General features: G+C 42.3%; 1 protein-coding gene across 4 annotated transcripts in view; it reads right to left on the bottom strand.

The window, feature by feature from the left end:
• Positions 1–17661, bottom strand: part of SGCE (sarcoglycan epsilon) — a 96019-nt gene that overhangs the window by 26665 nt on the left and 51693 nt on the right. For all 4 annotated transcript variants that reach the window (XM_073629583.1, XM_073629585.1, XM_073629584.1 and 1 more), the window contains 3 exons: positions 13726–13798; positions 11305–11503; positions 1411–1576 (listed from right to left, as the gene is read on the bottom strand). In XM_073629583.1, coding sequence (XP_073485684.1) covers positions 1411–1576; positions 11305–11503; positions 13726–13798 — 438 coding nt within the window. The remainder of the gene's footprint in view (positions 1–1410; positions 1577–11304; positions 11504–13725; positions 13799–17661) is intronic.

The following is a 17661-nucleotide window of genomic DNA, read 5'->3' as shown; positions in this document are numbered from 1 at the left end:
GCTCCCGATGACAGGGAGCAGTAGATCTCTGTCATGTCACTAGGCAGAACAGGGAAATGCCTTCTTTACCTAGGCATCTCCCCGTTCTGCCGCTCCGTGACACGATTGCGGGCCCCCGGTGGACATCGAGTCCGCGGGACAAGCTGGCACGGTCATGGAGTATGCGGCAGGCGCACATGCGTGCCCACAATGCCGCGATTTAAAGGGGACGTACCTGTACACCCATTTGCCCAGCCGTGCCATTGTGCTGACGTACATCGTCGTGCGCTGGTTGTGGTTAATGCATTCTTTGATTCTTTGTCCAGTGTCATAAGGGGCTAACAAACCTGATGTGATAGTATTAGCAGGTGACAGGTCCTCCTCGTGGAGATATCTGGGGTCCCCTTGTCTCCAGTGTCTCCACTGCAGCTAATGAAGCACACGGGGTGGGGGAGGGGTTACTATGGCCCTTCCCAGTGCCGTAAATTTGATTGGGCAAAAAAAAAGTAAAAACTCTGTCGCCCTGCACACACAGGCAAATACAAGCACATGCATAGGGTGTGCACCTGTATGTAAACAGCAATTGCATCACAGATTGAGGTATCGCAATAAGCATACTGATAGGAGAGGAGAGCACGGTGACAGGGAGAGGAGCTCATCACTGTGCTGTTTCTCCTTTCACTGTCCATTCACAGGCTGGGGGCGGATCTACGATGACCTCAGAGTGACAACATCTAGTTGCAGAAAAAAAGTAAATCTCTGGATTGAAGGTGAATATTGTAGCTGATTTTGTTGTTTTGTCTTGTAATGGACTGTTCATTTTGTTATCTCGTTATTTCTGGTTGGAGTTCTGCTTTAAAGTGGGGGTCCACCCACACCGGCAAAAAAAAAAAATATTAAAAGCATATTAAAATACATGGTCACTTACCTGTCCCAGGGTCCAGCGATGTCGGCAGGCGACGCCGAGAACCCGATCGGTTCTCGGCAGCTGCCGCCGCCATCCTAGATGAGGGAATCAGGAAGTGAAGCGTTGCGGCTTCACTTCCCGGTTCCCTACTGCGCATGCGCGAGTCGCGCTGCGCATCGTAAGTGGTCCCCGCTATCTCCTGGGACCTGTGTGTTTCCCAGGAGACAGCGCGTAGGGACAGGAAGAGGCATAGACTCCCATGGGAGTCTATGCCGGAAGTGGGTGCAAATACCTGTCTTAGACAGGTATCTGCACCCCCCTCCCCCCTGAAAGGTGCCAAATGTGACACCGGAGGGGGGGAGGGTTCCGAAAAGCGGAAGTTCCATTTTTGTGTGGAACTCCGCTTTAAGACTAAAAAATAAAAAAATATTTTTCTGTAAAAACTCCGTTTATGTAATTCTCTCTAATTGGGTATCAAGTGATATTTTCCATGGGGGAAGAACATTCTAGAAATGAGGACCCACCAGTGAAATCTTGCACCAGTCTATGTGGAATTGAGCTCGGAACTTTTTATCACAGCTGATGACTGGCTCCATCTCTTGGCTGCACCTCAGCTGGTTCTGGGGGTTCTCCACCACCTCCCGAAGACATGAAGAGAAGGGGACATCTGCCCCCACCATGACGTAGACCCTAGAAGGACAAGAATAGGTCAATTTCACTAACAGAGGGACATCACCTTCACAGTACAGTCTTCAAGAGGAAAGGTAAATGGCTGACGGGACTTCCTGAGGACTTCTTCAGAACGTGTTCGCAATTAACCACTTCAGCTCCGGAGGATTCATCCCCCTTCATGACCAGGCCATTTTTTTGCGATACGGCACTGCATTACTTTAACTGACTATTGCGCGGTCGTGCGATGTTGTACCCAAATAAAATTGATGTCCTTTTTTCCCCACAAATAGAGCTTTGTTTTGGTGGTATTTGATCACCTCTGCGGTTTTTATTTTTTGCGCTTTAAACAAAAAAAGAGTGACAATTTTGAAAAAAAAAAAACAATATTTTTACTTTCTGCTATAAAACATGTCCACCTAATTTCTTCATCAAATTAGGCCAATATGTATTCTGCTACATATTTTTGGTAAAAAAAAAAAATCACAGTAATGCCCCGTACACACGGTCGGATTTTCCGACGGAAAATGTGTGATAGGACCTTGTTGTCGGAAATTCCGACCGTGTGTAGGCTCCATCACACATTTTCTATCGGATTTTCCGACACACAAAGTTTGAGAGCAGGATATAAAATTTTCCAACAACAAAATTAGTTGTCGGAAATTCCGATTGTGTGTACACAAATCCAACGCACAAAGTGCCACGCATGCTCAGAATAAATAAAGAGATGAAAGCTATTGGCCACTGCCCCGTTTATAGTCCCGACGTACGTGTTTTACGTCACCGCGTTCAGAACGATCGGATTTTCCGACAACTTTGTGTGACAGTGTGTATGCAAGACAAGTTTGAGCCAACATCCGTCGGAAAAAATCCATGGATTTTGTTGTCGGAATGTCCGATCAATGTCCGACCGTGTGTACGGGGCATTTCTGTGTCACTTATTTCTCCTGGTAATTATTGTTTACCAAGAGAGAGAGAGTCTTGCGAGCCACAATAACCCTATGCCCTACTGTGAAAATAAACAATATGAAAAACAGTATAAATGGTACAAAAAATTATATATATATATACCCAGCTGCAAACGCAGGTCACGTATTCATAACCGTGCATTAAGTGTAGATAGAAAAAATGCACTGCGCTCAGGTATGAACCTATGTATGCATTCACCTTATCAGCATAAAGGTGCCTAGTGCCTGTGCTTCGAATCTCACACCAATCCGTATAACCAGACTACAGTGCTACTATATATCACATTCAAGAGCCCGCTGTGCCAAATATTAAATGGTTCTGTATAATTATATACAATGTGTTACTGGATATCACACTTCAAGTGTACTGTGCTTAATGATAAGTGATCTTATTCATGTACAAAAATAAATAATAAATGATAAATAAATAAATTTACATATTAATCAATAAATATAAAACTAATAATTGTGCCTAAAAATTGTATTAAAGTGCCATGCATGTATTCAATCCAAAGTGCAATGTGCCAATAAACCTTCTTATAATCAATATAATAAGTGAAAAAACATGCACTATAAATCTGCACTATAAATATAATAACTATTATACATACTGCAATAAATCATACAAGTGATGAGCGGTAAAAAACGTATCTAAATAATATATAATCCTTAAGGTAATAATAGTCCTTTGAATGTGAAAAAATCCTCCAAAACCGTGTTATACAGAGATGCGTAGTGGAGAAAGATTCAAAAGGTGAACTCCAGTGCATAAAGGTGCTTCATATGAAAACCAAATCGCAGAACCACAGTGCCCAGGTGTGCCTTGGTGACCCCCAAAGTAGCTGCGCTCACCTCAGAGCGTGTGACACAGGGTTTAGCTGTGTCCAAACACGCTTTGGAGCCACCCCTGGGCTCAGTATTAGGACACAGGATGATCTCCCACCAGGTTCTCTAAGACTCCATAGGCATCAAACCAAAAAGAAAAGGCACTGCATAGTGTAATATCGCCAAAACTTTTAATAATACTCTGTATAAAACAATCCCCACACTGGGGTACTCACATTGTATAGGTGCTTATGTGCACCAAACAGTATAAGCAGGGTGCACATAAGCACCTATACAATGTGAGTACCCCAGTGTGGGGATTGTTTTATACAGAGTATTATTAAAAGTTTACAGAGTACCCTGTGTCACACGCTCTGAGGTGAGCGCAGCTACTTTGGGGGTCACCAAGGCACACCTGGGCACTGTGGTTCTGCGATTTGGTTTTCGTATGAAGCACCTTTATGCACTGGAGTTCACCTTTTGAATCTTTCTCCACTACGCATCTCTGTATAACACGGTTTTGGAGGATTTTTTCACATTCAAAGGACTATTATTACCTTAAGGATTATATATTATTTAGATACGTTTTTTACCACTCATCACTTGTATGATTTATTGCAGTATGTATAATAGTTATTATATTTATAGTGCAGATTTATAGTGCATGTTTTTTCACTTATTATATTGATTATAAGAAGGTTTATTGGCACATTGCACTTTGGATTGAATACATGCATGGCACTTTAATACAATTTTTAGGCACAATTATTAGTTTTATATTTATTGATTAATATGTAAATTTATTTATTTATCATTTATTATTTATTTTTGTACATGAATAAGATCACTTATCATTAAGCACAGTACACTTGAAGTGTGATATCCAGTAACACATTGTATATAATTATACAGAACCATTTAATATTTGGCACGGCGGGCTCTTGAATGTGATATATAGTAGCACTGTAGTCTGGTTATACGGATTGGTGTGAGATTCGAAGCACAGGCACTAGGCACCTTTATGCTGATAAGGTGAATGCATACATAGGTTCATACCTGAGCGCAGCGCATTTTTTCTATCTACAATTATTGTTTACCCTCTGGGTATGAAGCAATGTCCTTGTGTCTATATTTTTGTCATCTGATATTGCACACTGACTGATATCTACCCTTTATTTGGTATGTTGTTAATGTTTGTTTGAAAACTAATAAAATACCTTTAACCTCTTAAGGACTGGGATTTGTCCCCTTAATGACCAGGCCCTTTTGTGCGATACGGCACTGCGTCATTTTAACTGAAAGTTGAACGGTCGTGCGATGTTGTACCGACACAAAAGTGACGTCCTTTTTTTCCCCACAAATAGAGCTTTCTTTTGGTGGTATTTGATCACCTCTGCGGTTTTTATTTTTTGCGATATAAACAAAAAAAGTGACAATTTTGAAAAAAAAAAAAAAAACTATTTTTTTTGCTATAATAAATGTCCCCCCCAAAAAAATGAAAAAAAAAAAAAATTCTTCCTCAGTTTAGGCCAATATGTATTCTTCTACATATTTTTGGTAAAAAAAAAATCACAATTTTACTTTCACTTTCAATGATAATGGTAAACAGGACAATTAAAGAGCGTGAGTCTCCATAACAGGGGCACAGACAGCAATAAAAACTCACAGGTGTTTTAACCCCTCTCGTCTCTATCCAAAGCAAACAAAAAAACTAAAAAAAAAGCGTTTTGCCTTTAGTCACACTTTAAGTGTGAGCTGGAGTTTGGCTTCAATTTGTTGGTGTATTTAAATCTGCTAATATATTTAACACCATTCTTCCCCCCTAACAACGATGCTGTCTGCTGTGCCTCCTGAGCTCATTTCTCCAGAATTGTGTCTCATTAATACTAGAGGTGTGTTACTGGTCAGATCACCAAGTGAAAATGTGGGGGGGGGAGTCAAAGAAAACGAATGCAGCCACCACATATAATAATTGATAAGCTGCAAAATAATACATTTTTGGTTTTGGGTTTAACTAAAAGTTTTACTAAACCCACTGCAGTAAAATCAGTCTGTATATGCAGTAAAGCATGCTTGTTATACTCACTGTGGAACCTAAGGGGTTAATCCTCTGCATTGTGTAAAAAGGCTGTTTGATCCTGTCTTCTCTGATCCTCCCCTTCTTCCTGTCCCCAATCCATCTCCTGATAGTACAGAGCCTCTGAGTCACTCATTTTGGTGTGTGTTGTTAGAGAGGTTTTTCTTTTCTTGGGAGGGTGCATGTGATCAGCACAGGGCCAATCAGCACTGTCCAGACAGCGGGTCAGGGGTCCTGCAGCCTCATAATAGGACAGTCAGAGGAGAATGAAAACTCCTCCTACAAGCTTTAACCAGACACTGATAGAAGTCACAAGACTGCTATATACTGCTGATGGTAAAAGGTATTTAGCGGTTTATATTTACTAAAATAATTGCATTTCCATGTTCTGTGTACTGTGGGAGATCAGATATAGTGAATGCAGAGTCCTGGGTTTAGTAACACTTTGATACTGTTTTAAACCAGATTTTGGCAGATTGGCTTATCTCTCATCATAATAAATACAGGAAACAATACCAAAGTGTGATATAATGCCTTAAAAAAAAAAAAAAAGTTGTTGATCTCCAGCAAGCAGGCTGAGCTGTCAAGGAGTCGTGTAATTTTCCTTTTCTCTAATAACAGCATCTCAGGCTTCTGTGAAAGTAACTATTTAGGCGTTATTGATGCGTGACTGCCTTCATTACAAGCTAGAAGAAAAAATTGAGTCACCCCTTCTTTTTATAGCTGGAAGAGGGCGCAGGGAAGGGGGGAAGAAAAAAAAATGTACAGAAAATATACACGAGAGCTGAGAAAAACAATATCATGTTCTGTTTGTAGGAAGGGAGTGGAAATATTTGCCAAACTATTCTAATGACCAGGGTCGGGACAAAGGGTGGGCAGGAGGGGCAGCTGCCCTGGGCACAGCGAAGCAAGGGGACAGAGAATGGACACAGGACAGTAAACCCATTCCATGGCATGCATTAACAGCGGGGGGAGGGGGCACAGTTCTGCATCCTTGCCCTGGGCACTAGTCGAACCTGTCCCGGTACTGCTAATGATGATGTTAGTGCTTTAGCCACTTTCCCACCGGGCACTTTCACCCCCTTCCTGCCCAGGCCAATTTTCAGATTTCAGCGCTGTCACACTTTGAATGACAATTACGTGGTCATGCAACACTGTACCCATGTGAAATTTTTTATCATTTTTTTCACACAAATAGAGCTTTCTTTTGGTGGTATTTAATCACTACTGGATTTTTTATTTTTTGCTAAACAAACGAAAAAAGACCAACAATTTTGGGGGAAAACACCCAGTTTTTCATAGTGTGTTATAAAATTTTGCAAACAGGTACATTTTCTTCTTCATTGATGAGGCACTGATAGGCTGCACCGATGAGGCGGCACTGATGAGCACTTATAGGTGGCACTGATAGGCAGCACTGATGAGGAGGCACTGGTGGGCACTGATTGCCAGCACTGATGAGTACTCATTGGCAGAACTGGTGGGCTCTGTTTGGCAGCACTGGTGGGCACTGCTGGGATTGCACTGATATTCAGGACAGGACTCAAAGAGAAATCAAGTCTAAAGGGATGCAGACCCTGACACTTTCTTCATTAGAGCCCTGCAAGTACAGCAACTGATTGATAGTTTTAAAGTCACTCCCATACAGATTCACGTGGGCACAGAGAAACACACAGAGATTTCTTCAGAATAACAAAAAGTAGGAATCTGCAACAAAGTTTATTAAAATCCCTGAAATGTGCATAGTTACTCTTTAAAGGGACTCTGTCAGGAGAAAAGTATAGCGGGGACCATTGCTGACCACTCCTTTCATAATGCTAGTTCCCTGGCTGTCATGCTGATGGTTTGTCTTCAATGCTTTCTTAATCTCTGACCCAGGAAACAGTACAAAGATTAAAGTGTTACTAAACCCAGGAGTTTGCATTCACTATCTGGTCTCCCACAGTACACAGAACATGGAAATGCAATTATTTTAGTAAATATAAACTGCTAAATACTTTTTCTCATCAGCAGTATATAGCAGTCCTGTAACTTCTATTAGTGTCTGGTTAAAGCTCGTAAGAGGAGTTTTCATTCTCCCCTGCATGTCCTATGAGGCTGCAGGACCGCTGACGATCTGTCTGCACAGTGCTGATTGGCCCTGTACTGATCACATGCATTTTGGAAGAACAACACCCAGTGCACCCAGCGCACCCAGCGCACCCAGCGTACTCAGCAGGCACCCAGGCATCCAAGCACCACTGGAAAAAATTCTACACTGAGTCAGTGAGTACTGTATACAAGCTACTGAAAGATTGCCATCTTTAGATGGTTTAGATGTGATGTTTGCAATTGCAAAGCTGAACAATGCCAATTAGGAAGCTGTGGACGTTTAAACTAGAAATGTTTCTTAGCAAGGATTACAGGTGGCATGTGTTGAATACAGACAGACCCTCAGACAGAGAGACGGAGGAATGGGACAGGAAAGATAGACAGGCAAAAGTGATTATAACTTTACTAGAGGAGGATGACCAGCTTATCCACATAAGAACAGAGAAAACAGCCAAAGGTATGTGGACTTCATTACAAAATCTGCATGAGCGTTCAAGTCTAAACAGCAAACTGTTTCTGCTATGAAAGCTTTACAAGATGAGACTAGAAGTAGGCCAGCACGTGTGACCATGTGAATGCTATGCTAGAGATCATAGAGCATCTGCGTGCCATTAGAGACCACATCAAAGACAACCATATTGTTGCCCTGCTCCTCTGCAGCCTTCCAGAGACATATACTGCTCTTATTAACGCTTTAGAAACCAGACCTGAGCAGGAGCTGACACTGGAATATGTCAAAGGGAAAATAATCGATGAATATGACAGAAGGAAAGAAAATATGCACCATAATGACAAAGCTCCTAAGATGTACAAAGGCATAAAGCACAACTATGAAAGCAGAGCCTGTTTTCGCTGTAAAAGGACCGGTCACATAAAAAAGGACTGTTCTATCTGCAAAGCCAAGCAGCGAAAGCTAGAGCTATCCACAATAGAAAGAGTCAAAGCAATCACAAAGGAAACTGTAGACACATCATGGAGTGGCACCTTTAAAGTAACAGAGAGCGGAAAGCAACCCGGCTGGTGCATAGACTCGGGTGCAACATGACTAGCGATAAGACCTTCTTCACAAAGATTGACTACAGTCCAAAAGACAAAGTTTTCCTAGCAAACGGTAAAAGAATCACTGCAGAAGGTAAAGGCCAGGGCTTCCTGAACTCCATTACACCACAAGGCAAGCAGAGTAACCTTGTCTAGAAAGTGCTGTATGTTCCAGAACTAGAAGGCAGCCTTCTATCAGTGAAAAGTCTTGCAAACAACAATCTCATAGTTAAGTTCCAGGGTGATGAATGCACAAGTCACAATAATAAGCGATGCCTCGCAAAAGGAAAACTGGATGATCACCTATACAGGCTCATCATCACCACAGACAAGCAAGCCAATATAGTCTCTAATGACCTACACAACAAATGTATTCACTTATGGCACAAGCGGCTGGGGCACAGAAGTCCATAAGCAATACAGGACATTATAAAAAAAGGCTTATCAGAAGATTTAACAATAGCGCCTTGCCAAGTGCTCATGAAATGCAAATGCTGTATTGAAGCAAAAGCCACACATACTCCCATTCCACAGGCGTCTCAAAGAAAAACTACCTACCCCCTGCAACTCATACACATTGACGTATGCGGTCCAATGAAAACTCCCACATCAGGTGGAAACAGATATCAACTGACCTTCATTGATTATTATCAACTACTTATCTGATGAAACACAAGAATGAAACATCAGAGAAACTTCAAGAGTTCGCTGCCATGTCTAGCAACAAATTCCAACGCAAACCAGGAATAATCCACCAGGAATAATATGCACCCACAATGGGGGAGAATACATAAGCAAAGAAGTGGCCTCATACTTGAAAAGACAAGGAATAGTATACCAGACATAGCGGCAGCAGTGGGCACACTATGCAGGAAAGTCTCAGCTCCCTGTTAGCGTGACTGGAACACAGTGAATAGAGTGATGCAGTACCTCAAAGGAACAATTAGATGAAGTTACGGTTACCAGCAACATCACATCCAAAACTGGTCGGGTATGTGGAAGCTGATTGGGCCAAGGATTGCACAAGTGGATTCATCTTCCAGTATGGGGAAGGAACCACAAGTTGGTCTAGTCGAAAGCAGACAACTATCGCTCTATCTTCAGCTGAAGCAGAGTACATTGCAGCAGAACACGCATGTCCAGAAGCGATATGGATTTGTCAACTTTTTGTGGACATTGGGATAGACATGTCAAAACCAATTACCATTTTTTAAGACAACCATATAAAGCTTACACAATCAGAAAGGGTCAATCCTAGAACCAAACACATTGATGTCAAGTATCACCTACTGAGGGACAATCAAGAGCAAGGTGTTATTGACATTCAATACTGCCCATCAGAGGAGATAACTGCCGATGCACTTACCAAGCCTTTGTTGAAGGAACGTTATCATTATATCCAGAAGAAGCTGATTATAATTTAACAAAGCACATGCTGTTGAGAAGGGGTGTTGGAAGAACAACAGCATGTAATGTAAAGTACTGTGAACTATATACTGTATGCATTATACTTATCTATGCAGCAGGTGGCCCTGTAGTATTATAGTGTTATAGTGTGTATTCTATTATATGACAGGATGTACCATCTATCTAAGTTCAGCGCACTTGTTTGTGGTTAGTTCCTGTTTCATGTTTCTCATGCTCTAAGACATGCATTGCAATCGTCCATAAAAGTAAAGCCGTTTGCTGCTTCCAGCGCATGATTTCAATACTTTGCATAACAATGCACTCTCCCAAGAAGAAAAAAAACTCTCTAGCAATACACACCAAACTGAGCATGTGCAGCCTGACTCCAAAGGCTCTGTTCTATCAGGAGATAGATTGGGGACAGGAAGAAGGGGAAGATCAGAGAAGACAGGATCAAACAGCCTTTTTACACAATGCAGAGGATTAACCCCTCAAGTTCCACAGTCAGTATAGCAAGCATACTTTACTGCATATACAGACTGATTTTACTCTTATGGGTTCATTAACACTTTAAATCTGAACTCTAGGCAGATATAAAAGTCACAATGGCTTCTGCTCTGTATTCATTAACACCTCATTAAGGGTATTTTTAAAAGCAATTAGTGTAAGTACCTGAATTTGACCTAGGATCAGCCTCTTGCAGTACAGTCTGTACAGCAGAGCTCAGAGAGAGGGAGAGAGAAGCAGCACAAGCAGCCAGTCAGCTGTGCTGCAGTGCTAGGAGCATGCTGATGGATGGAGAGAGCAGAGTGAACAGTGTTGCTGCTTCTTTTCCCTGGCTTGTAAGTGAAAGTGAAACTGAGAAAAAAAAATCAGGTCACCTCCCCTGATAGAGCTGTGCTGTGTGGCAGAGCTGTGCAAATTTGTGGACTGACACAAAAAAAAAACAAATACTTTGGCAGGTAAAACAGCTCCAAGATATGTAGTGCATGTCATATGTGTATTTACCTGTTTCGCTGGAGTTCAGCTTTAATAATTGTTGTCTGGCAGTCACTTACAGCATGCTTGTTTCAGGTCTGGGACTCACAAGTATGAAAACAAGACAGAGCCAGGCCACAAGCATTTTTAAACGATGCCCATCAATGGCACGCAACCTGCTTTTCTCATGACAGGGTCACTTTAAATTGAAGTTCAAGGACTGCCTTGAAATTATAAATAATGGAGCTTTTTAGAAAAATCTACAACTGTAAATTGTAGCATAAGGAAATTTGTTAATGACAGGTCCACTTTATGTTTAGTTACTGAGAATCAGAATGGAAGGAGTTCAGTCAATGTCAGCTTACCCCTCTTTCATGTCATTGATGGGTAGGGGCACACGCCCCCCCCTGTCCAGCGCAGAGGTGATGTTTATTGCGTTCAGGCGATCGGGCTGCCAAACATTTTTCACCGCTCCGAGGAAATCCCCCAGAACCTCGCTGGCCAACATCTCCTCCACATTCATGTTTCTAATAAAAAACTCAGCTTGGTATGGGAGGGGAAAATCTGTTATAAGACATACATAGAAGACTGTGATAAGAATATACACCATATATACAGTATATATATATATATATATATATATATATATATAAAACAATCTATATCCATATCTACTATATATATATATATATATACACAGTGGGGGAAATAATTATTTGATCCCCTGCAGATTTTGTAAGTTTGCCCACTCACAAAGAAATGAAGTCTATAATTGATATCATAGATGTATTTTAATTGATAGAGACAGAATATCAACTAAAAATCCAGAAAAAAACACATGATACAAATGTTATAAAGTGAGTTGCAGTTCGGTGAGTAAAATAAGTATTTGATCCCCTACCAACAATAATTCTGGCTCCCACAGACTGGCTACAGTATGTGCTCATGTGGTACACAGATTAGTCCTGTCAGTTTAAGAAGGTGCTCTTAACGACAACTCGTTATGTGTATAAAAGACACCTGTCCACAGAATCTCTTTCCTCCATTCAAACCCCACCATCATGGGCAAGACCAAAGAGCTGTCAAAGGACGTCGGGGCCAAGATTTTAGACCTGCACAAGGCTGGAATGGGCTACAAGACCATCAGCAAGAAGTTTGGTGAGAAGGTGACAACTGTTAGAGCAATTATTTGCAAATGGTAGAAATACAAAATAACCATTGATTGCCCTCGTTATGGAGCTCCATGCAAGATTTCGCCTCATGGGGTGAGGATGATCATGAGAAAAGTGAGGGATCAGCCCAGAACTACACAGGAGGAGCTTGTGAATGATCTCAAGGCAGTTGGGACCACAGTCACTAAACAAAACCATTGGTAACACAATACGCCACCTTGGATTGAAATCCTGCAGCACCCGCAAGGTCCCCCTCCTCAAGAGGGCACATGTACAGGCCCGTCTGAAGTTTGTGGAAAAAATGATCCACACGCCGAGTGTGGCTCTTAAAATTGCTTCATTTTATTGAATAGCCACAGTGAACAAATGCAGATTAAGTCAGAAGTTTGCCGATTAACATCTAAATGAATTCAGAGAAGGATTGGGAAAAAGGGCTGTGGTCAGATGAGACCAAAATTTAGCTCTTTGGCATTAACTCAACTCACTGCCTTTTGAGGAACAATAATGCTGACTATGACCCCAAGAACACCATCCCTACAGTCAAGCATGGAGGTGGAAACATAATGCTTTGGGGCTGTTTCTCTGCTAAAGATACAGGCCGACTTTGCAGCATTGAGGAGCCAATGGGCCATGTATTGTAAAATCTTGGATGAGATCCTTCAGCCAGAACACTGAAGATGGGTTGTGGATGGGTCTTCCAGCATGATAATGACCCAAAACATACCGCCAAAGCAACAAAGGAGTGGTTCAAGAAGAAGCACATTAAGGATATAGCGTGGCCTAGCCAGTTTTCAGACCTTAATCCTATAGAAAATGTATGGAGGGAGCTAAAACTTCGAATTGCCAACCGACAGCTAAGAAACTTAAAGATTTAGAGAAGATCTGTAAAGTAGAGTGGACCAAAATCCCTCCTGAGATGTGTGCAAACCTGATCACCAACTACAAGAAACGTCTTACCTCTGTGCTTACCAACAAGGTTTTCTCCACCAAGTACTAAATCATGTTTAGCTTTGGGATGAAATACTTATTTTACTCACTGAACTGCAACTCAATTTATAACATTTGTATCTTGTGTTTTTTCTGGATTTTTGGTTAATATTCTGTCTCTATTATTTAAAATACACCTATGATAAAAATGACAGACCCTTCATTTCTTTGTAAGTGGGCAAACTTACAAAATCTGTAAGGGATCAAATCGTTATTTCCCCACTGTATTACATTTTTGGTTTTGGATTTAATACCGCTTTAGAGAAAAAAAAAAGATGAACAGGAAAGCTGCCAATAGGTAATACATGGCAACCATTATCCTTTGGTCTCATGCCAATAATGGCAGGCAGCTAATGGCAGTTGACAGCTCTCGGGGGAAGATTGATCGAGCAGGATAGAAAGTCCACCCCATCATCCAAGATAAGAAGATAAAGTCTGTATCTTTGCGTGGCCAAATCAGAATCCTGACCTCAATACCATCGAAATTCTGTGGCATGATCTGAAATAAACTGAGCAAGCCAGACATGCCAAAGACTCATATCCAAAGCATCTTTCTTTATGTGACATTGCTGTGTGTTTGTCAGATACCAAAAGAGTTTGATTGAGCTTCATCAGTAACTCACTCACCCTCTGCGGACATGATGTTGATGACCAAATTATGTCTGGCCGTCTCAAATGTCCTTCTGTTATAAGCAGTTATCTATAAAAAAAATAAAAAATAAATATGAGTGGGAATATAATAACATTCTATTATACACCTCATAACAAATATTGAATGAACATTAGGAAAATATATACAGTAGATGGAGATTCTCCTCCAGGAAAATGTACTTACCCCGGACCCAGCATTCTATAACTCATAGGTGCTGAACCACAATTCATTATTTGTGTTCAGGATGCTGACTGTAGGAAGGAGTTGTCTATCCGAATTACATTAGTGAATCCTAAATGCAGTTTACAAACAGAAAGCTTAAAGCCAAACTCCAAGCTCCGACCTTCACCCCTCAATCACACTCCTTCCAGAGGATCCCCCATCAGCTTTTTAAGATACTTATCTTTTCAAGATGTCTCCAGGCTAGTCATGTGATGTGCTGGGTCCATGACCCCCTGCACTCACATTAGTTTTTCAGTCTTTTAAGCTGACTGAGGACATCTTCTGACAAAAAAGAGATTACTGCGTGGGACAGCTCCGAACAGGAGGTGAGTATTACAGCCCCGAGCTGTCATTCATTTTTTAACCTCTTGGGGGACATTTCTTAAAAAATAGAGGATGTTGGGGATTACCACTTCCAGCCCAGGGCAATTCTGGCATTTCTCTTCTACATGTAAAAATCAGTATTTGTTTTGCTAGAAAATTAGTCAGAACCCCCAAACATCATATATATATTTTTAGCAGAGACCCATGAGAATAAAATGGAGATCACTGCAAATTGTTATGTCACACGGTATTTGCACAGCAATTTTTTGGTAAAATATAAAAGCTGTAACGCAGAGTAAATGGATACCTAACACGTCACGCTTTAAAACTGCGCACGCTTGTGGAATGGCGACAAACTTCATTACTTAAAAATCTCCACAGACTACACTTTAACATTTTTTACAGGTTACCAATTTAGAGTTACAGAGGAGGTCTAGTGCTAGAATTATTGCTCTTGCTCTTACGTTCGCAGCGATACCTCACATGTGTGGTGGGAACGCCATTTACATATGCGGGCGCGACCTACTGTACGTATGCGCTCGCTTCTGCGTGCAAACACGAGGGTGCTTTAAAGGTTTTTTAAAAAATTTCATTTAATTGTTATTTTTTGATTTTTACACTGTCCCGCTTTAATTTTTCTTTTTTTTTTTTTTTTTTTTACACAGTCCCTTTTAATTTTTTTTTTTAATTACTTTTATTCCTATTACAAAAAATGTAAACATACCTTGTAATAGGAATAAGGCATGACAGTTCCTCTTTATGGAGAGATCTGGGGTCTATAAGACTCCAGAAATTGATTTCTCCTTTCCAGGGAAAAACACGGCAGTGTTTACATCTGCCAGAGCCGGAAGTGACGTCGCATCCAGCCTCCTAGGGTCATAGAGATGGTCAGAGACCATCCGGTCCATGGCCAGCTCTATGGTGAACCGCTGCCACAGCTGGATCAGATCTTCGGCTTGGCTTCCAGATCGCACTGGAGAGCCTGGAGAGGCACCAGAGGGCAGCTGGGGGGGGGGGGTGACCCCTCCCACTGCCTGTAAAAGCCATCCAGCGGTTGAACAGCCGCTAGGATGGCTTTTACACAAGAGGAAATCACCGGCTGAATACAAAGATGTCTGGATGATGCCTGTGGCTGCAACCATCATCCAGTTATCACCACTTCAACCTAAGAATGTTGTCCTATGGGCAGGAAGTGGTTAAGGCTAATCAGCATTGGCGGCCTGTCCATTAGGGGTGCACGCGCGTTTCTTCCCCCCATTCATGCGTCCGGCCCCCTAATCTACATGCAGGGCGCCGGACGCATAGATTCCAATAGGGGGGGTGTTTCTTTTTTTAAGCACATGATTAGAGCCAGAGGCTCTAATTAGTCTTCAAAAGAGCACTGCGCTCTGAGCCCACCCAGTTGTGTGACAATAGCGAATGAATATTCGCTACTTCCAAACTGATCCTCCTCCCAGCCAATCAGGAAGTGAATCCTGAGACCCGTCACCCAATTGGCTGACAGGACAGGCGATCCTATTGGAGGAGGAGATGCAATAGAAGCCATCGCCTGTAGGAGCGCTGCCTGCCTTCAACCTAGATGGGGTAAGTGTGGGGCTGCGAGACCCCCCCGGGGGTCCGTCTGACCAACTGACAGCGGGTGTTGGGGGCCTTGGGGGTGCCGACCGGGGGGGAGGGGGGAGTTGTTTGCCCCCCCACAGAAAAAAACACCAGCCGCCACTGCTAATCAGGTAATAAAAAAAATCAGTTGTTACAAATCGCTTGTGATATCCGTTTAGTATATCCAACTCTTGGCAATTTTATGGGCCAACTCTCTGGGCACCCAGTCTGATACACTGAATGGCCTTTTCCGTGGAATTTTCTCAGCAGATTTTAAACAATGTAGGTGGCCAGGTCTTTCCTTAAAGTGGTTGTTAAGCCACTCTAACCTGTATACACCATCAGCACTGCCTCCTATTGTAGTGTCCCCCCTCTGTGTGTGATCTATAAAAATAAATGCTGCAAATGCCTCATTTCACTGCCGAGATTGCGATCACATGACTGGCCAGCTTTCTCCTTTTCTCCTCTGAGAGATGCAGCAGGCGGGGCTGAGATTCCTCTGCTGATGTCAGTCTGGAGGGGAGGAGGAGGGGAGGAGAGAGCTGGCTGGTCATGTGATCGCAATCTTGGCTCTTAAATGAGGTATTTACATCAATTATATGTATAAATCATTCACAGAGGGGGACACTGCATCAGGAGGCAGTGCTGATGGTGTATACAGGTTAGTGTTATGAGAGCAGCAAGAGGGGGGAGGGGTGGCTCACACACAGACAAAGGGGGGGGGACACAGGAGCAGAGAGGAGATCAGATAGCAGGCTGCAGATGACAGAGGCACGTAAACTGACCACGGTGTCTGGTCTCAGCAGCCATGATACACCGTGGTCAGTTTACAGAGGGGTGGGGAGAAACTGGCAGGATCAGCCAGGTTTTTTAGGTGTTACAGGGGGTCAAATGACACAGGACAAGCACTGTGTCATATAAAGGAGCAGAATCCATTTTTTTGGGGGGGGGTTTAACAAATGCTTTAATTGCATACCTCCCAACTTTCTGGGATGGGAATGAAGGACACCTATTAGTAAAAGTATGTAGGCATAGGACACACCCCCTAAAGTAGAATTATACAAAAAAAAAATATTGGTAAAGCCCTTAAGTGCTTTTTTTTAACCACTACTATCCCTTTATATTGCCTTTTGAAATTTACTGGCATTAGGATTATGGGCAGCCAAGGCTTATTGATGCATGTGGGGAGCGAAAGCTGGCCTGTTTAGTCTGATACAATAGAAAAGCTACTGTAGCTCAAATTGTGGAAATAGTTAATGCTAGTTCTGGTAGAAAGATATCAGAGCACACAGAGCATTGCAGTTTGTTGTGTATGGGGCTGTTCAGCCGCAGACCGGTCAGGGTGTCCATGCTGACCCGTGTCCACAGCCAAAAGTGCTTACAATGGGCATGTGGGCACCAGAACTTGACCTCAGAGCAATGGAAAAAGGTGGTCTTGTCTGATGAATTCAAGTATGGTTTGAGGAAGAAGAACAAGTATCAGATGTTGCCTCCAAGTTCTCCAGATCTCAATCCAATCAAGCGTCTGTGGGATGTGCTGGAAAAACAAGTCTGGATCCATGGAGGTCCCACCTCGCAACTTACATGACTTAAAGGATCTGCTACTGACAGCTTGGTGCCAGATACACAGCATACATTCAAAGGTCTTGTGGAGTCCATGCCTCAATGAGATAGGGTGGGTGGTCATAATGTTAAGGCTGATCGATCTATGCACTAATGACTAAGCTACTCCACCTCATTACATATATTTTTACATAAAACTTCTT

The sequence above is a fragment of the Aquarana catesbeiana genome, linkage group LG05, assembly GCF_042186555.1.
Source record: "Aquarana catesbeiana isolate 2022-GZ linkage group LG05, ASM4218655v1, whole genome shotgun sequence".
NCBI classification, from domain to species: Eukaryota; Metazoa; Chordata; class Amphibia; order Anura; family Ranidae; genus Aquarana; species Aquarana catesbeiana.
This window is presented reverse-complemented; position numbering and strand designations above follow the sequence as displayed.